The sequence below is a fragment of the Amblyraja radiata genome, chromosome 1 (assembly GCF_010909765.2).
Source record: "Amblyraja radiata isolate CabotCenter1 chromosome 1, sAmbRad1.1.pri, whole genome shotgun sequence".
NCBI lineage: Eukaryota > Metazoa > Chordata > Chondrichthyes > Rajiformes > Rajidae > Amblyraja > Amblyraja radiata.
Window position 1 is genome coordinate 121,340,140 of NC_045956.1, and position 21,911 is coordinate 121,362,050.

At 44.0% G+C, this 21,911-nt stretch overlaps 1 protein-coding gene across 2 annotated transcripts in view; it reads right to left on the reverse strand.

Annotated features, from left to right (window-relative positions):
• The window catches only part of kif2a (kinesin family member 2A), a 116,653-nt gene that overhangs the window by 8,405 nt on the left and 86,337 nt on the right, over positions 1-21,911 (reverse strand). Inside the window, exons 16-18 of one of the 2 annotated variants that reach the window (XM_033030010.1) lie at positions 19,821-19,888; positions 17,839-17,955; positions 1,111-1,258 (exon numbers count right to left, since the gene is read on the reverse strand). In XM_033030010.1, coding sequence (XP_032885901.1) covers positions 1,111-1,258; positions 17,839-17,955; positions 19,821-19,888 — 333 coding nt within the window. The remainder of the gene's footprint in view (positions 1-1,110; positions 1,259-17,838; positions 17,956-19,820; positions 19,889-21,911) is intronic. The other variant, XM_033030015.1, reaches the window with a different exon arrangement.

Consider the following 21,911-nt stretch of genomic DNA (forward strand, 5'->3'; position numbering starts at 1 on the left):
GCTGCACTGTATGAGTAGTTATTGTCCAAGTTGTCCAGTGCAGAGTGGAGAGCCAGCGAGATCGCTTCCTCCATTGATCTATTGTAGTTGGTCCAGATTCTTGCTGAGCTGGGAGCACCATAACCAACCTTTCAAAGCAATTAATCACTACAGACATCAGCGCCACTGTCTGGTAGTCTATGGCCTTTATCACATCATGCAATTTATATGATAACCATGAACTGTAAGAGACAAACCTAAGCATTCATTTTTAAGACATCAAACATGAAAAAACTAAATTTAATTAACTGAATCTTTTAAGCGAATTTGAGTGAGTTCAGGCAATCACAATTTACATATATTTCTACCAGTCTTCACCGATCCCAAAATGGAAAAAAAATTCTAAATTTAATTAAGATGCTAATTTATAGCAGCTGTTGGTCTCAAATGAATGGGTCCTTGATTTATCGCAGCAATATATTCTGGTTATTTGTTTGCCCTGTGGTATTAAATATTGTTCCAAAATAGCATTTATTTTAAAGTAATATTTCCAAATGCAAATATACACAAGTTTTTGTAAATGTTAATTCAATTAATCCTAATGATAACTATTATATTCACAAAAGCAGGGAGATTTAGGAGTAGCAAAACACATGTTACAAACATACGTGAACACAGAAGTTTTCAAAAAAGTAACATGCCACTTAGGTCAACATTTGAAACCAGTCTCTCATCCTAATTAACACTTGGCAGGTTGGTTTGCAAGATGAGTTAGATTTAGTTCTTAGGGCTAGAGGAATCAAGGGATATGGGGGGAAAAGCAGGAACGGGCTACTGATTTTAGATGATCAGCCTTGATCATATTGAATGGCTGTACTGGCTCAAAGGGCCGAATGAACTACTCCTGCACCTTTTTTCTATGAAACTAGGCCAAACAGTGCAGGACTTTTATTTTACCAAAAGAACAAATAACAATGCTTTTTAATTAAGAACTAAACAGTAGTCATTTGATATTACAGATACACATAGGATTGTCAAATTAGGAAAACATTTCAGGTTAATAACATTTTCCTGCAGTAATGCCAATATTTAAAAAGGACTCATTTAAAAAAAAAAAATAAACACACTTACATTTTGTTCACAAAGCAATTTGAGATCATCCCGTTGAGGAGAGCTTCCAAGTCCCCATTGCGCTTCTAATGCATCAAGCTGACTTGGTACCAGGATATTTGCCCGCCCTTCTCCAGAACCATTTTGATCCACAACCAACTCTTTCACTCTAGATCCAAAAATAAGTGAGGGAAGAAGAGAAAAAAAGATTATTGTTTAGAATAAATTCTCAATTCTAGATTTAACATTTATGGTTGTTATAATCTATTTACTAATGTCCTGATAAAGTTATAAAATCGAGATTATACATTTACTGTATACTACAATCTTGATTTAACAAACAGAGAATACCCTGTTTTTCCATTGTTTTGGATGAAGTTTTACCTCCAAATACAAATGTGAACTTTCAGAATTTCAAGAAATGAGAGAAAAATAATCAGGGATTATCATTCATGTCTTTGCAATGTTCATCAAATTATCTTTTAATACTAAATGCCATTTAACTAGCCATATTGGATCGACTAACCCTTTCATTTCCAGATTAATGCATTGCTTTAATCTACCATCAGACAAACTACTGACTGGAAATAATCTTCCCCATTCAGCTGACAATGATCCATTCTACATTTTCCTTGAACTTCATCCCCTTTGATCTCTCGTGTTCACGCCTTACCCTTGCATATTTCCATGTCTCCCTCTCGCCTGACTCTCAGTCTGAAGTAGGGTCTCGACCCGAAATGTCACCCATTCCTTCTTTCCAGAGATGCTGCCTGACCCGCTGAGTTACTCCAGCATTTTGTGCCTATCTTTTGGAAATATTTTTTTGCCTGCTTCCTCTTCTAAACTTGCAGCTCTTTACTTTACCACAGGAGGAGGAAATCAATACCCATCTTTTGGATAGTGTCTACTCTCAATTAAGGTTACCTCCTCGAAGTCAGATTGCCTCAAAGTCACCTCACCTGAGAAAGTCCGATCTGGATCCGCTACAATTTGCCCACCGCCACAACAGATCAGCCATCTTGCTGGCTCTCCACTAGACCATTTGGACAATAAGAACACACAAGCCAAGCTGTTGTTCATCGATGACAGCTTGGCTTCAAACACTATCATCCCATCCAAACCTGTTACCAAGCTCAGGGAACTGGGTCGCTACGCATCCCTATGCAATTGCATCCTCGACTTCCTCAGCAACAGAAAACAATCAATATGAATTGGCAGCAACACTTCCACCTCGATAACCAACAGCGCAGGGTCACCTCAAGGCTGTGCGCTCAGTCCTCTGCTCTACACCCATGACTGTGTAGCTGGACGCAGTTGAAAGTTAATCTTTAAATTCACCTTTGACACCTTCATTGCTGGAGGAATTATGCGTAATGATGAGTCAAGGTAGAGGACATCAACATCAACCTTCCTCTCAACATCTGCAAGACCAAAGAGCTGATTGTTGACTTTAGAAGAGAGAGGTCCACCACCCACTTCATCACGGGTACTGGCCTCCCCACCATCAAAGGGATTTATAAGAGGCATTGCCTTGAAAAGGTAGCCAGCATCACCAAGGACCTACACCACCCTAGCAAATGCTCTCAATTCACTCCTGCCATCAGGAAGAAGACATTGGAGTCTAAATATTTACAGACCAGTTATGCTGCCGCCAGTATGAATTTCATTGCTCCATTTTTCCGTAAATCTATGCCCTTTAGTTCTTAATTCCTCTCCCTTGGAAAAAAATATCTTCCCTCTATCTATTCCATTTGTGATTTTATATACCTCTTCATTTGATGAGGTATATAAGTCCCCATGATAGTTTGATTCAGGAGATACATGGGATTAACAGTGACTTGGTTATGTGGATTTTGAACTGACCTACTGATAAAAGTGTGTGGTTGAAGGACAATATTCAGGCCAGAATTCTGTGACATTTGGAGTTTGCCAGGGATCTGTGCCCAGACCTCTGCTGTTTGTGTATTATAGATGTCTTTTGGACAAACGTAGAGGGATTGGTTAGTAAGTTATCGGATGGCAGCAGGAATGCTGGGGTCAAGGACCGTGAGGAAGACTGTCAAAGTATACAGCAGGATAAAAATCAGCTACAGAAGTGGGTGGAGAAATTGAGTTTAATCTGAGCAAGTCCTGCACTTTGGGGGTTCAAATGTAAGGGGAAAATATATACAACAAATGACAAGACCATTAGCAGTATTGAAATTCAGAGGGATCTTGGGGAGCAAGTTTATGACCCCCTGCAACACAGGTAGATAAGAGTGGTAAAAAGGCATACAGTACGCATACCTTCATTGGCCAGGGCATTAAGAATAAGATTCAGGCAGTCATGCAGGTTCATTGGACTTTGGTTAGGTCGCATTTGGAATATTGCATGCAGTTCTGGTGTCCTCACAACATGAAGGATGTGGAGTTTTTCAAAAGGATGTAGAGGTGATTTACCAGAATTATGCCTGGATTAGGGGGCATTTGTTACAGGGAGAGGTTGGGCAGATTTGGATTGTTTTCTTGGGAACACCAGAGGTTGCAGGGGGACCTGATAAAAGTACATAAAATTATGAGTGGTATAAATAGGGTAGCCAGTCAGAACCGTTTTCCCAGGATGGAAAAATCAAATACTAGAGGGCATAGCTTCAAGATGGCACTGTCTTCAGGGCCGACAGAACAGCGGAGGACTCCGGTAAGACCAAGGGCGGCGGACTGTGCATTTATGTGAACAACACATGGTGTACGGACGTTGTTAGGATTGGTAGTCACTGCTCTGCTGACCTGGAATACCTGATGATAAAGTGCAGGCCCTTCTATCTGCCCAGAGAATTCACATCGACTGTTATCACTGCAGTCTATGTACCCCCGGACGCTAATGCCAGGCTAGCAATGGAAGAGCTGCAAGCTGCTATCAGCAAACAACTAACTGCACACCCAGAGGGGGCATTTATTGTTGCGGGTGATTTCAACCACTCCAACCTTAAAACTGTACTCCCCAGGTTCCATCAGCATGTTTCCTGCCCAACCAGAGGAAACAATATTCTGGTCTTAGTATATACTAATATTACTGAAGCCTACAAAGCCCTCCCCCTCCCCCACCTTGGACAGTCTGACCACCTCTCTCTGTTCCTGCTCCCCAAATACACACCTCTGATCAGACGTGTGAAACCTACCGTGAGGACAGTGAAGGTTTGGCCTGAGGGGGCTGTCTCTGTTTTACAGGAACAGTTTCAGCAAACAGACTGGAGTCTGTTTGCCACCCAGGCCACCTTTAACTCCCAAGTGGACATCAACTCATACACCTCAACCGTTTTGGACTATATAAAATTCTGCACTGACAACGTCACTACCCACAAAGAGATTAAGACCTTCCCTAATCAGAAGCCGTGGATGAGCAGGGAGGTCAGACTCCTGCTGAAGGCTCGCGATGCCGCTTTCAGATCTGGCAACGCTGAGGGATACAGCTCATCCAGGGCCAATCTGAAAAAGGGAATTAGGAATGCTAAACTCAATCACAAACGGCGGATTGAGGAGCATTTCCAAAACAACTCCGACCCCAGGCGCATGTGGCAAGGAATCAAATCCATTGCCGATTACCATAAAGTTAACACCCCCCCCCCCCCCAGACAACGCCTCCCTTCCTGACGAGCTAAACTATTTCTATGCTCGCTTTGACCGGGACAACAAAACTCCAGCCATCAAAGTTGCTCCACCCCCGTATGAACAACCCCTCAGTCTCTCCACCTCTGCTGTACAAGATGCACTGAGCAAGGTGAATGAGCACAAAGCTGCCGGCCCCGATGGCATCCCCGGGCGGGTGCTCAGGGCATGTGCTGGACAACTATCCCTGGTCTTCACTGACATTTTCAATCTATCACTGGCCCAGGGTGTTGTCCCCACTTGCCTCAAGACATCAACCATTGTGCCAGTGCCCAAACAATCAGCTACAGGGAGTCTCAACGACTTCCGCCCAGTGGCACTCACCCCTGTCATTGCAAAGTGCTTTGAGCGGCTGATCTTGGCTCACCTCAAAGCCAGCCTCCCCCCCACACTGGACCCCCATCAGTTTGCCTACCGGACCAACAGGTCTACAGAGGACGCCATATCGGCGGCCCTACACTCTGCCCTGACCCACCTGGACAGCAATAACACCTACATCAGGATGCTGTTCATTGATTTCAGCTCTGCCTTTAACACTGTCATCCCCGCTAGCTTGATCACCAAACTCAGCGGACTTGGCATCTCCACCTCCCTCTGCAATTGGGCACTGGATTTCCTCACCAACAGACCAGTCTGTTAGGGTCAACAACCTCACCTCCTCCACTATAACACTGAACACTGGCGTGCCACAGGGCTGTGTGCTCAGCCCTCTCCTCTACTCCCTCTTCACCCATGACTGCATCCCTAAGAATGGCTCCAACGCCATCATTAAATTTGCCGACGACACCACGGTGGTAGGACTGATCAGTGACAACGACGAGTCAGCCTACAGGGAGGAGGTCCAGCACCTGCCAACCTGGTGTGCCAACAATAACCTCATCCTCAACTCCAAGAAGATGAAGGAAATTATTGTTGACTTCAGGAAGAACAGAGGGGGCAGACATACCCCCATCCATATAAACGGGACTGAGGTGGAGCGCGTCTCCAACTACAAATTCCTCGGGGTACACATCTCGGAGGATCTGTCCTGGTCCCTCAACACCTCCAAGCTGATCAAAAAGGCGCAGCAGCGCCTTTACTTCCTGAGGAGGCTCAAGAAAGCTCACCTGTCCCCCCAGATCCTGACCAAGTTTTACCGCTGTACCATCGAAAGCATCCTGACTACCTGCTTCACGGTATGGTACAGCAGTTGCACCGTAGCGGACAGGAAGGCACTACAACGGGTGGTGAAAACCGCTCAGTACATCATCAGTGCCCCGCTCCCTGCCATGGAAGCCCTCCACCGAAAACGGTGTCTGAGACGGGCCGGGAAGATCATCAAAGACCCCTCCTACCCCAACCATGGACTGTTTGCCCTCCTCCCATCAGGGAGGCGGTACAGGAGCCTCAGGTCTCGTACTAGTAGGATGAGGAACAGCTTCTACAACAACAATATCACATTGCTGAACTCGGAGTCCCGCCGATAGATTTCTCCAATCTCTCCGTCCACATTGTTTGCTTATTCTGTATTTTTATTTCTATATTGCACTATTACTACGGACTGAAGCTAAACTGCATTTTGTTGTACCCATACTTGTATCTGTGCAATGACATTAAAGTTGAATTGAATTGAATTGAATTGAATGAAAAGGCCAGAGTTTAAAGGAGATGTGCATGTTTTTATTTTAGAGTGTAGTGAGTGTCTGGAATGCACTGATAGGGGTAGTGTTTGAGGCAGATACGAGAGAGACATTTAGATGGCATATGGATATGCAGGGAAAAGAGGGATATTGATTATGTGCAGGCAGATAAAAGTTGGTCTTGGCATCAAGTTTAGCATGGATATTGTGGCCGAAAGGCCTGATCTCGTGCTGTACTGCTCTATGCACTAGAAGATCACCCCTCAGTCTCCTCTGCTCCCAGGAATATTCCTAGCCTGCCAAATGTCTCCCTCTAATTCTGTCCCTCGAGTCCTGGCAACATCCTCATAATTTTTTTCTGCACTCTTTTCTGCTTAATGTCATCTTTCCGGTATCAGGGTGACCAAAACTGTACATAATACTCCAAGTACAACCTCATCTACGTCTTGTATAACTGCAGCATAACAACCTCTCTCTATAATCCCTTGGCCTTACTGATGAAGGCCATTCTGCCAAAAGCCTTTTTCGTCATCCTGTCTACCTGTGACTCCACTTTCAGAGAACTCTGTACTTGTATTGTTAAGTCACTATGTTCTGTAAAATTCCCCAAAGCCATAATTGTGAAAGTCATATCCTGGTTTGATTTCCCAATATGCAACACATCACATTTATCTGATATTACCTCAATTTGCCACTCTTTAGTCTAGCTGTAACACTATATTCTGCACTCTTTGGGAAGGGGAGGGGCGCCGTCCTATGGCTGCCTAGCCTGCAGCTGTCTGTTTTTTTTCGTCTCTTTTTCTTATTTTTAGTTAGTTTAGTGTTTTGGTGAGGAGTTCTAGCTTTTTATGTGTGGGGGAGGGGGGAGGGGAGGGGGAAACTAATTTTCAGGGTCCCTACCTGGTCGGAGATGCAGCTTTTCTCTGGGCTGCGCTTCGACCCGTCCCAGCGGCCTACCAGCGGGCCTGGAGCGGCGTCTCCTGAGGGGACCGTCTGGAGCTTCGGCATCGGCGGCAGCACCGGCTCAGCAGCGGCGGCGGCGGCACCGGCTCAGCAGCGGCGGCGGCACCGGCGGCAGCGGTACCGGCTCGGCATCGGCGGCGGCGGAGCTGCGGGTCGGAGGACGGCGGTGCAGCGCTGGACTTCGCTGAAACTCCGGTAACTGGAGCTGGGTCCTTTGCGGAGCTGCGGAGCTGAACTTTCCATCGGAAGCCAGGGATCTCTTGATGAGATCGCCAGTTGAGCTCTATTCGGCGCGGCCCTGTCGGCTCCGGAAGCCACGGTCTCGAGTAAGGAGGCCCGACTATGGGTGGACATGGGGATGGGCCTGGACTTTGTGCCTTTCCCCACAATGGGAACCATTGTGGGGGGGATGTTTTGATGTTGAAACTATCTATTACTGTTATGTTGTATTCTCTTTTTTTATGTGCTGCATGGTAAAAAGCATTTCACTACACCTAGGTGTATGTGACCAAATAAATTGAACTTTGAACTTTACAATGCTGTACTTGCTTTATGATCGAATGGACTCGCATACAGAATGATTTGCCTGGATAGCACGCAAAACAGTTTTTACATTCTTGCAAACCTCAACGAACCAGTAATATCTCAGCTGGGCTATACACTTAGCCGTTAATGGCCTGAAAGTTTACATTGTCATGACAATCAAGATGTTTTCTTGTTCAAAGTGAGGAAGGGATCCAGGAAGAAGAAATAAACAGTTAAGGGCCTGTCCCACTTGCCGATTTTTTTGCCGACTGACCGAAAAAGTTGTGTCGAGATGCAGCGGTAACACACGGTGTTTTTGTCACCGCTGGATTTTGAAATATTCAAAATCTTTGGGCGACCCTGATATGACACCGGCAGTCGCCGAAAAAAAATTGCCAAGTGGGACAGGCCCATTAATCAAAATAAACAATTATTCAAAGCTCGTTCTAAATTTTGATTTCCATGATGGTTCTCGACGACATAAATCAACTAAGTCAACTGTGAGACTGTATTTTCACAAACTGAAGAATTGGAATTCAGGTTTATATAATTGCATTTAGTTTGTTGCTGATACACAGCAGGGTTGCAGTGAGAATTATTATGAGCTTGGTATGAGAGGGAGAAGTGCCCTTGGGTGAACTGGATTTACATTACATCCTGAAAGTTAATGCACTAATACAAGCAATTTGGAAGGTACGTTACATATTGGACTTGATTAGAACAGGACTTCAAGTGAAGAACGTAGATGGCACACTGCAATTAAACGGGGCCTTGCTAAATATTCTATTAATCCACCCAGTGTGTGTGGAGGAGCCTTTTGGGACCAGTGACCACAGTTCGATTAGGTTTAAGATAGTTATTGATAGGGACGGAGAGGGTCCACATGTTAAAATGCTCAACTGGGGTAAGGCCAACTTTGAAGGTATGAGAGAAGGTCTCGCTCAAGTTGATTGGAGCAGGTTATTTGAGGCGATAGGAACATCGGCCACATGGGATGTTTTTAAAAGTGTACTGAAGAAAGCTCAGGATGTGAAGGGAAAGCAAGCAAATGTAAGGAAGCTTCTGATGCGGAAAATTGAGACATTAGTCAAAAACAAGAAGGATGCATGTGACAGGTATAGGCAGCTGGGATCAAGTGCATCCTTGAAGGAGTTACGGGAACTAAGGAGTAAACGAAAAAAGGAAAGCAGAAGGGCAAAAAAGGGCCAGGAGATAGTTCTGGTGGGTAGCATTAAAGACAATCCAAAAGATTTTATAATTACATAAGTGGGAAACGGGTAACTAGAGAGAGAGTGGGACCTCTCAGGAATCAAAGCGCTCACCTGTGTGGAGCCACAGGAGATGGGCAAGGTCCTCAATGAGTATTTCTCCTCTGTATTTACCGAGGAGAAACACAGTAGGACGGAGGAAATTTGAGCAGTAACTGGAAGCGTCTTGAGGGCAGTCAGGGTACTGAAGGTATTTTGTTTGAAGGTAGACAAATCTCCAGGGCCTGATTAGATATATCCGAGGACATTGTGGGAAACTAGAAAGGAAATTACAGGAGCCCCGGTTGAAATTTACGAGTCGTCCTTAAATTCAGGAGAGGTGCCAGAAGATTGGACGGTGGCAAATGTTGTGCCTCTTTTCAATAAGGGCTGCAGGGAAAATGCTGGGAACTCTAGGCCGGTGAGCTGCACATCTGTAGTATTCTGTGGCTGGAGAGTATTCTGAGGGATAGGTTATACATGCATTTGGATGGGCAAGGGCTGATTAGGAATAGTGAGCATGGTTTTGTACCCAAAAAGGTTGATGAGGGCAGAGCTGTAGATGTTGTGTACATGAACTTCAGTAAGGCGTTCGACAAGGTTCCGCATGGTAGGCTGCTCTGGAAGGTTAGATCACATGGTATCCAAGGAGAGAGAGCTGAATGGACAGCAAATTGGCTCCATTGAAGGAAGCAGAGGGTGATAGTGGAAGGTTGCTTCTCGGACTGGTGGCCTGTGACTAGTGGTGTGCCTCAGGGTTCGGTGTTGGGCCAGTTACTGTTTGTCATCTACATTAATGATTTGGATGAGAACATATAGGGCAAGATTGGCAAGTTTGCTGATGGTACAAAAGTTAGTGGTTTTGCAGATAGTGAAGATGGTTGTGAAAAATTACAGCAGGATCTGGATTGAATGACTAGGTAGGCAGAGGAATGGATGATGGAATTTAATACAGAAACATGTGAGGTGTTGCATTATGGGATGTCGAACAAGAGCAGGACCTACACAGTAAATGGTAGGCCCCTGGGTAGTGTTGTAGAGCAGAGGGATCTAGGAGTACAGATGCATGGTTCCTTGAAGGTCGAGTCACAGGTACAGAGCCCTCCACAATGTTTGGGACAAAGACCCATCATTTATTTATTTGCCTCTGTACTCTACAATTTGAGATTTGTAATAGAAAAAATCACATGATTAAAGTGCACAGTGTCAGATTTTAATAAAAGCCATTTTTATACATTTTGGTTTCACCATGTAGAAATGAAAGCAGTGTTTATACATAGTCCCCCCCATTTCAGGGTATCATAATGTTTGGGACACAGCAATGTCATGTAAATGAAAGTAGTCATGTTTAGTATTTTGATGCATATCCTTTGCATGCAATGACTGCTTGAAGTCTGCGATTCATGGACATCACCAGTTGCTGGGTGTCATCTCTGGTGATGCTCTGCCAGGCCTGTATTGCAGCCATCTTTAACTTGTTTTGGGAGCTAGTCCCTTTCAGTTTTCCCTTCAGCATATAAAAGGCATGCTCAATTAGGTTCAGATCGGGTGATTGACTTGGCCACTCAAGAATTGACCATTTTTTAGCTTTGAAAAATCTTTGTTGCTTTAGCAGTATGTTTGGGATCATTGTCTTGCTGTAGAATGAACCGCCGGCCGTGGATCCTTCTCCATGGATTGTCACCTTGTCGTGGTGGAGAAGCGTGTGTGGACCTGAGATACTGAGAGCGATGCTGTCAGGAGCTATGCTCCTGGTAGGGCCACCCAAGGCGGTAAGATCGAGGGGGAGGTCTCTGACAGAGAGCAGTCCAACCAAGACCTCAACGGTGGAACAGACAGAGGACGATGGCTGACCTCAGTGGAGCGTCACAACAGCTGGGAAGGCGGATGAAGGCTGCAGCAGAAAAGGGTCTCCGATCGTCTTGGACTCCATGCCACCGGATCCTGACTCGGATCTTTCAATGACCATGGGGTACCAATCTCCCCACGTTAAACAAAGTCACGCACAGGCGTCCTCCATATAGCACCCTAGAGGGGTGAAGGAAAACACCAAATGCAAACCTCCACTGCCTTGTGGCTATTACCTTATTCAGAAAAGGTGAAGACTGAATATGCGGTGGAGACCACCATTTGACGGGTAGGAAGGTGGATCCAGCAAAGCGTCATGGAGCGCAATTAGGGCACAATGTTCATGTAGAACACTGGTGGCCATCCACTGCATCCTGACCTATCGCCAGCCGTTTTGACGATGTCACTGGATCCTGATAAGCCGGGACGAGAGAGTGAAGCTGACGATTTGCGCAACTCTCCCTCACTTTAATCCAAGTCAAGCGCAAGTCATGACTTCAGGACCAACTGGGCGAAGCAAGATCACCATAGGAACGCGTGCAGCTGAGAAGAAGCGCACCGCAGAAGCTCAAAGGAAACGCATCGCAGAAGCTCGAAGGAAACGCGCCGTGCGCAAGGCTCGAGCCAATTCAACTTCTACTGCAGCACCCACCCACTGTGTCCCATATGTGGGCCAGCCTTCCGGGCCCGGATCAGTCTCACCAGTCACCTCCGGACCCACAAACAAAACCACTGAAGTCAATAATAATAATAATAATATCTTTTTATTGTCATTGCACATTTGTGCAGCGAGATTTGGTATGCAGCTTTCATCCGATGTCATAACTTAAACAACTAATAAAATTTAGATTTAGATACCCCGAGAAACATGATTTATAAAAAGAACAGTAAAACAGTCTAAAGTGCAAATGTGTCTGTGCCGGGTCGATGTGCGACGTGACCATCCGAGGGAGACAGTTCACTAATTAGGGCCGGTTCATAGCAGCTATATCTCTGGGGATGGTCTTCTTCGACTATGAAGGACGAACAACAACAACAAACAAGAATAAACCGCCGGCCAATGAGTTTTGAGGCATTTGTTTGAACTTGAGCAGATCGGATGTGTCTATACACTTCAGAATTCATTATGCCACTAACATCAGCAGTTGTATTATCATTGAAGATAAGTGAGCCAGTACCTTCAGCAGCCATACAAGCCCAGGTCATAACACCCCCACCACCGTGTTTCACTGATGAGGTGGTATGCTTTGGATCTTGGGCAGTTACTTCTCTCTTCCATACTCTGCTCTTGCCATCACTCTGATATGTTAATCTTCGTTTCATCTGTCCACAAGACCTTTTTACAGAACTCTTTTAAGTACTTCTTGGCAAACTGTAACCTGGCCATCCTAATTTTGCAGCTAATCAGTGGTTTGCATCTTGCAGTGAACCCTCTGTATTTCTGTTCATGAAGTCTTCTGCGGACAGTGGTCATTGACAAATCCACACCTGACCCCTGAAGAGTGTTTCTGCTCTGTTGGATAGGTGTTTGGGGATTTTTCTTTATTGTAGAGATAATTCTTCTGTCATCAGCTGTGGAGACCTTCCTTGGCCTGCCAGTCCCTTTGCGATTAGTAAGCTCACCAGTGCTCTCTTTCTTCTTAATGATGTTCCAAACAGTGGATTTTGGTAAGCCTAATGTTTGGCTGATGTCTCTAACAGGTTTATTCTTGTTTCTCTGTCTCATAATGGCTTTGACTTTCATTGGGACTACTTTGGTCCTTATGTTGATAAACAGCATAAAAGTTACCAAAGGTGATGGAATGACTGGGGGAAAGACAAGATGCTGAGAGCTCTCTTATACCTGCATTAAGGAGGCAATTAAACACACCTGAGCAATTACAAACACCTATGAAGTCATGTGTCCCAAACATTATGGTGCCCTGAAATGAGGGGGACTATGTATAAGCACAGCTGTAATTTCTACATGGTGAAAACAAAATGTACAGAGGCAAATAAATAAATGATGGGTCTTTGTCCCAAACATTATAGAGGGCACTGTAGATATGGTGGTCAAAAAGGCGTTTGGCATTTTGGCCATCATCACTCAGAGTATTGAGTATGGAAGTTGGGTGGTCACGTTGCAGTTGTATAAGACGTTGGTGAGACCGCATTTAGAATATTGTGTTCAGTTCTGGGCACCATGTTATAGGAAAGACATTGTCAAGCTTGAAAGGGTTCAGAAAAGATTTATAAGAATGTTGCCAGGACTACAGAGTGTGAGCTATAGGGAGAGGTTGAGCAGGCTGGATCTCTATTCCATGAGCACAGGAAGATGAGGGGAGATCTAAGAGGTTTACATAAACATGAGAGGAATTGATCGGGTAGATGCACAGAGTCTTTTACCCAGAGTAGGGGAATCGAGGACCAGAGGACATAGGTTCAAGGTGGAAGGGAAAAGATTTAATAGGAATCCGAGGGGTAACCTTTTCATGCAAAGGGTGGTGGGTGTATGGAACAAGCTGCCAGAGGAGGTAGTTGAGGCTTAGACTATCCCATCATTTAATAAACAGTTAAACAGATACATGGATCGGACCGGTTTGGAGGGATATGGACCAAGCGCAGGCAAGTGGGACTAGTGTAGCTGGGACATTGTTGGTGGTGTGGGCGAGTTGGGCCTGTTTCCACACTGTATCACTCTATGACCCCTATCAGGATACATCCTCAAAAATTTTCAATCAAGTTAGTTGGTCATGACTTTTCCTTCACAGGTTTCTGTCTTATCATTGATTTATACAGCCTTTAATTTTTATTTTCAGTGATTTGTCGAGCACTGATGTCCAGCTAAGTTTATCACTTCCATCATATTTAAACAATATAAGAATTGCAAAAAGCAAGAGCCCTTTTTGTCTATATTGCTATTCAACATGATCATGGCTAATATTTTATCACAGTATTTTCCTGTACTATCCACATATTCCCTAAATGCCTTAATGTGCAAAAAATTGGAAGCCTCTGTCTTAAACATACTCAACAATTAGTCCCCCGTTGTCTTCTTGAATAGAGAATTCTTAAGACTAACAAATGGAGGTATTCTTCTTATCTTAGAAAATAGAAAATAGGTGCAGGAGGAAGCCATTCAGCCCTTCGAGCCAGCACCGCCGTTCATTGTGATCATGGCTGATCGTCCCCAATCAATAACCCATGCCTGCCTTCTCTCCATATCCCTTGACTCCACTAGCCCCTTGAGCTCTATCTATCTCTCTCTTAAATCCATCCAGTGACTTGGCCTCCACTGCCCTCTGTGGCAGGGAATTCCATAAATTCACAACTCTCTGGGTGCAAAAGTTTTTTCTCACCTCAGTCTTATGTTTCTCATCCTTCTAAACTCCGGTGAATACAAGCCTAGTCTTTTCAATCTTTCCTCATATGACAGTCCCGCCATCCCAGGGACCAATCTCGTGAACCTACGCTGCACTGCCTCAATCACAAGGATGTCCTTCCTCAAATTAGGAGACCAAAACTGTGCACAATATTCCAGATGTGGTCTCACCAGAGCCCTATACAACTGCAGACAAACCTCTTTACTGCTATACTGAAATCCTCTTGTTATGAAGACCAACATTCCATTAGCTTTCTTCACTGCCTGCTGTACCTGCACGTCAACTTTCAGTGACCGATGTACAAGGACGCCCAGGTCTCGCTGCACCTCCCCCTTACCTAACCTATCCCCATTGAGATAATAATCTGCCCCCTTGTTTTTGCCGCCAAAGTGGATAACCTCACATTTATCTATATTATACTGCATCTGCCACGCATCTGCCCACTCACTGAACCTGTCCAGGTCACCTTGCAACCTCCTAACATCCTCCTCACAGTTCACACTGCCACCCAGCTTTGTGTTATACGCAAACTTGCTAGTGTTGCTCCTAATTCCCTCTTCCAAATCATTAATATATATGGTAAACAGTTGCAGCCCCAACACCGAGCCTTGCGGGACCTTATCAAAGGCTTTCTGAAAGTCTAGATCCACAGCATCCACTGGCACCCCTTCATCCATTTTACTTGTCACATCCTCAAAAAATTCCAGAAGATTAGTCAAGCATGATTTCCCTTTCATAAATCCATGTTGGTTTGGACTAATCCTTTTACTGCTATCCAAATGCCCCATTATTACCGCTTTAATAATTGACTCCAGCATCTTTCCCACCACCGGTCAGGCTAACTGGTCTGTAATTCCCCGTTTTCTCTCTCGCTCCTTTCTTGAAAAGTGGAATAACATTTGCTATCCCCCAATCCACAGGAACTGATCCTGAATCTATTGAACATTGGAAAATGATCACCAATGCGTCCATTATATCTAGAGCCACCTTCATGAGGACCCTGGGATGCAGACCATCAGGTCCAGGGGATTTATCATCATTCAGTCCCATTAGCCTACCCAATACTATTTCTCGCCTAATGAAAATGTATTTCAGTTCCTCCACCCCCTTAGATCCTCTGTCCTCCAGTACATCTGGGAGATTGTTTGTGTCTTCCTTAGTGAAGACAGATCCAAAGTACCCATTCAACTCTTCTGCCATTTCCTTGTTGCCCATAATAATTTCACCTGTGTCTGCCCACATTTGACTTTGCTACTCTTTTTCCCTTAACATATTTAAAGAAGCTTTTACTGTCCTTCTTTACATTCCTGGCCAGCTTCCCCGCGTACTTCATCTTTTCAGCCGGTATTGCCCGTTTTGTTTCCTTCGGTTGTCCTATGAAAGTTTCCCAATCCTCTGGCTTCCGGCTACTCTTTGCTGTGTTATACATCTTTTCTTTTAGTTTTATTCTATCCCTAACTTCTCTTGTCAGCCCCGGTTGCCTCCTACTCCCCTTAGAATCTTTCTTCCTTTTTGGAATGAAATGATCCTGCGTCTTCCGGATTATGCCCAGAAATTCCTGCCATTGCTGTTCCACCGTCAATCCTGCTAGGATCCCTTTTCAGTCTACCTTGGCCAGCTCCCCTCTCATGCCTTCATAGTCCCCATTGTTCAACTGCATCGCTGACCCTTCCGATTTAACGTTCTCCTTCTCAAATTGCAGATTAAAACTAATCATGTTATGATCACTACCTCCAAGCGGTTCCTTTACCTCGAGTTCTCTTATCATATCTGGTTCATTGGACAACACTAAATCCCGAATTGCCTTTTATCTGGTCGGCTCCATTACAAGCTGCTCTTAGAATCCATCTCGGAGACATTCTACAAACTCTCTTTCTTGGGGTCCTGAACCAAACTGATTTTCCCAGTCTACCTGCATATTGAAATCCCCCATCACCATAGTGACATTACCTTTGTTACATGCCAGTTTAACTCCTGCTGCAACTTACACCCTACATCCGGGCTACTATTTGGGGGTCTGTAGATAACACCAATTAGTGTCTTCTTGCCATTACAATTCCTCAACTCAATCCACAGTGATTCTACCTCGTCGGTCCCTATGTCTTCCCTCACAAGGGACTGAATTGCATCCCTCACCAGCAGAGCTACCCCCCTCCTCTGCCCACCTGCCTGTCCTTTCTATAGGATGTATAACTCTGAATATTAAGTTCCCAGGCCCGATCTTCCTGCAGCCACGTCTCAGTAATCCCCGCAATGTCATATCTACCAACCTCTAACTGAGCCTCAAGCTCATCTACTATACTTCTTATACTTTGCGCATTAATATACAATACTTTTAATTCCTTACGCATCTCACCTTTCACATCGATCCCTATTACACTTGGCCATACTCTCCTATCCCTTTGTGAGCTTCCTTTCCCGTTAATTCTGGGGTCATTAATCATCCCTTTACTCTCTTTCCCTTTAACTCCGTCCTCGACTATCCCATTTGACACCCCACCCCCCTTATTCAGTTTGAAACCACCCGTGTAGCAGTGGCAAACCTGCCTGCCAGAATGCTGGTCCCCCACCTGTTAAGATGCAATCCGTCCCTTTTGTACAGTTCCCCCTTACTCCAAAACAGATCCCAGTGGTCTAAGGATCTAAATCCCAGCCCCCTGCACCAGTTCCTCAGGTTCACATTCAGGTCCTGTATCTCCCTGTTCCTGCTCTCGCCAGCACGAGGAACTGGAATCAAACCGGAGATAACAACCCTGGAGGTCCTGCTTTTCAGCATTTTTCCGAGCTCTCTAAAGTCACGCTGCAGAATATTCATCCCCTTCTTTCTGACATCGTTTGTGCCGACATGCACTACAACTTCCGGCTGTTCACTGGAAGTATAAGGCGCTCAAGCATCTGCATATATTCCATAGGTTCATATATTATGATGAACATCAGTATATAACAAACGTATAATACTTTACGAAAATCAATATTGAAAATAAATTTAACCAATGGCAATGAAATTAAGCACCTTTAAAGAGTTCAAAATTAACATTTTAGATTGAAACAAGTGAATATAAGGGATGATGAATGGAGTTGGACTGTTACCAGTTTAATTAAGGGGTAAATACAAATGCAATTTGTGCAAGGAGGCCCTGTCCAACAAACTTTAAGCAATGTCTTTAACATAAAGTAGAATTTATACACTCTCATAATATTCTATGAATATAGCTTTCTTTTTTACTATTATAGCAACATACAAGTTTCTGGTCTTATTTAGCATTCAGTCTTAATTTTGAGTCATGTAGAAAAATTAATTTGATAAAATATAACGTTTTGAAAATTACATTACAACCATGCATCACCATACAACACTGCAAAAAAAAGAGGAAAATAGGAAGAGTATTTGAATATTTTACAAATATTTAGTCAATAAAACCAAGGCACAGTTTGGAAAACTGAAGATTTAAATGATCCAAAATGGGAAGGCTGTATGGAAGTAGGAAAATGGGGTTGGAAGATGAGCGTACGGAATGGAATTGATAGAAAGACATAGACCTGGTCGGTGAAGGAGGGAAGTCATCATAGTCGAGGTAGGTAGGAGAGAGGTCAGAACGGCTCCCACCACCTTGCTGAAAGGGAATGTCCGAGGGACTTATTCCAAACTCCTTTACTCTGTAGTATTAAGCAAACGTGTGAACAAAGAGGAAGGAGGAAAACTCATCAGGAAAGAACAATACAGTTACAATTTGACAGATTACCTGCCTAAAAATACTGCATTTTAATTCAAAAAATAAAATTTCTGTGGTGTTCTCCTTCCAATCAAAAAAAAAACTACAATAAACAGTTGAGTCAATTATGAAAATGAAGCCAGTAAAATTGTACTGAACATTCAAAATAGCCACAATTGCAATATGCCGATTTTAACAACAGAATGTCCATGAACAGCCCACCATTTATATGCCCCCACAGACAACAGCAGAACACAAACAGACATTAAATATTTAATTGAGATTTCAGTGGAGTCCTGACAGAGAACAACAAATGGAGTACCTTTATCCAAGATGAGCAGCAGAGAAAGGCCACATATTTGCAAGCCTATGACTAACATCATCAGCAGGGATGCTATAGGGGGGAGGGGTGGGGGGAAATGAACACTTAGGAAGGTGGGAATTAATAAAGGTAGTCAGCATGGCTTTGTAAGGGGCGAGGGGGGGGGGACGACACCACCTGACTAATATGATTAAATTTCTCAGAGCGTGATAATGGCAAGTTGTTTTCATGATTGGAAGCTTGTTTGACCAGTGGTGCATCACGGTGATCAGTGCTGGGGCCTTTAGCATTTTATACAATACATTAATTATTTGGATACAAATTTAAGATACTGTTGATAGTGAGGAGAGTATTCTTAGGCTTTAGGGTGATATTGCTTGATTGGTAAAACGGACAGCAGTGGCAGATAGAATTTATTCCCATGTGAAGTGATGCATTTTGGAAAGCCTAACAAATATAGGATAGATTCAAGAGAAGAATATTGGTATACCAGTCCATAGAGGAATACTACGTGAATACCATCAGCTGATACATGAGATTAGCCCAAAGAACTTCTGTTTTTTACTAATTTAATTAAAAACAGAATGCACATACTCACAATCATACAGTTGTTTAATACAACTTAAGGGCATGTCCCACGAGCATGCAACCTGCATGCGGCAAGCGCGACCAAACCGGAAGCGGAGGCCGCGCGGAGGTCGAGTGATCCCCGTACAGGGCCGGTCCCACCAGCATGCGACTGCATGCAGCGAGCGCGACCAAACCGGAAGCGGGGGCCGTGCGGAGGTAGAGTGAGTGACGTGAAGTTCGAGCGAAGTCCGCGGGAAGTTCGCGCGTGACGTACGACGTCGAGGCAGCCGCGGGCCGGCAGGCTGTTGCCGTGTGGAATTTTTGAACACGGTCAGTTTTTCGGAGCCTCGCGCGATGTCTGGACCAGCTCCGCATAATTCCATACGGCTCCGGCGATCGAAGTGGGACCGGCCCCGCGAGGCCGTACGGCTCAAGCGACCACGTTAGGTCGCGCTTGCCGCATGGTGTCGCACACTCGTGGGACAGGCCCTTAAATGGTTTGTCATTTAAAAGGATAAAATTCAATGTCGATGTGGTTTGATAATGGCTTGACCAGGTTTGCCTTCCTAAATTACATCACCGAAACAGTTATATTTTTTAACCAAATTTATGTTTTAGTGATTTTTACTGAAAATAGATTTCATTTCTAATGCTTGTATTCTCAACTTACCAATATTTTATTAAATATGCAAATGTAAGGCCCTCGTTTGATTCAAACTATTGATCCAATATTCAAATGTGCCATGGTCCAAATGAAAAATACATTATAACACTATCAAGACAGGACGTGGCAATTTTTTACAGCCTAAATTTTAGTTATGTAAATAATTTCAAAGAAACACAAATTATAATTTTGCAATTATTAAAATATTGGAGATAGCATTTTGATTCATATATATTGCAATTCAAAATCATACCTATTTGCATATCTAAGCGTATTTAGTGTGTTCTCACAAGAGCCCATCCCTGGGGAGATAGTGGCAATCTATGAATAAACACAAAGATTTAAGAAATGCATAGAAACATGTATACATCAGCCATATTCATGAGTCAATAGTTTAAGATTTCTTTTAGAATTAATTTAGAGGGAAATGGGCCAAATGCAGGCAAAATGGAACTAGCTCAGGAAGGCACCTTGGTAGTCATGGACAATAGACAATAGACACAGGAGTAGGCCATTCGGCCCTTCGAGCCAGCACCGCCATTCAATGTGATCATGGCTGATCATCCCCAATCAGTACCCCGTTCCTGCCTTCTCCCCATATCCCCTGACTCCACTATCTTTAAGAGCCCTATCTAGCTCTCCAGAGAAACGGCCTCCACCGCCCTCTGAGGCAGAGAATTCCACAGACTCACAACTCTCTGTGTGAAAAAGTGTTTCCTCATCTCCGTTCTAATGGCTTAACTCTTTTTCTTAAACAGTGGCCCCCGGTTCTGGACACCCCCAACATCGGGAACATGTGTCCTGCCTCTAGCGTGTCCAAACCCTTAACAATATTATATGTTTCAATAAGATCCCCTCTAATCCTTCTAAACTCTAGAGTATACAAGCCCAGCTGCTCCATTCTCTCAGCATATGACGGTCCCGCCATCCCGGGAATTAACCTTGTAAACTTACGCTGCACTCCCTCAATAGCAATAATGTCCTTCCTCAAATTAGGTGACCAAAACTGCACAGAATACACCAGGTGTGGTCTCACTAGGGCCCTATACAACTGCAGAAGGACCTCTTTGTTATGAAGGCCAACATGCCATTTGCTTTCTTTACTGCCTGCTGTACCTGCATGCTTACTTTCATTGACAGATGAACAAGGACCCCCAGATCCCGTTGTACTTCCCCTTTTCCCAACTTGACACCATTTAGATAATAATCTGCATTCCTGTTTTTGTTACCAAAGTGGATAACCTCACATTTATCCACATTAAACTGCATCTGCCCACTCACCCAACCTGTCCAAGTCACCCTGCATTCTCATAGCATCCTCCTCACAGTTCACACTGCCACCCAGCTTTGTGTCATCTGCAAATTTGCTAATGTTACTTTGAATCCCTTTATCTAAATCATTGATGTATATTGTAAATAGCTGCGGTCTCAGCACCGAGCCTTGCGGTACCCCACTAGTCACTGCCTGCCATTCTGAAAGTGACCCGATAATCCCTATTCTTTGTTTCCTGTCTGCCAACCAATTTTCTATCCATGTCAGCACTCTACCCCCAATACCATGTGCCCTAATTTTGCCCACTAACCTCCTATGTGGGACCTTATTAAATGTTTTCTGAAAGTCCAGGTACACTACACACACTGGCTCTCCCCTGTCCATTTTCCCAGTTACATCCTCAAAAAATTCCAGAAGATTAGTCAAGCATGATTTCCCCTTCGTAAATCCATGCTGATTTGGACCAATCCTGTTTCTGCTATCCAAATGTACGGCTATTTCATCTTTTATAATTGGCTCCAGCATCTTCCCCACCACCGATGTCAGGCTAACTGGTCTATAATTCCCTGTTTTCTCCCTGCTGCCTTTCTTAAAAAGTGGGATAACATTCGCTATCCTCCAATCCACAGGAACGGATCCTGAATCATCGCACATTGGAAAATTATCACCAATGCGTCCACGATTTCTAGTGCCACTTCCTTAAGTACCCTGGGATGCAAACCATCAGGCCCTGGGGATTTATCAGCCTTCAGTTCCATCAGTCTATCCAATACAAGTTGGCAGAGAAACTAATTCCCATGCTGTATGATTCTAACACCAATAGCAAACTATTAAAATATACTGTAATTCCAAATATAAATTCAGGATAGTTTAGTTCAATAATTATAAACTGATCAATAGTGGTTAAAAACTGAGACGAGATGCTGATTGATTAAATAGATTTTAAAACAAAAAATTTCTACCAATATTGAATAATTAAAAGTTTAAATGCATTAAGCTATAGCTGGCTGTGCCTATGTTTCTATAAAGATACAAAATATCAGTTATTATTATTTTACTGTTTTGTGGGAC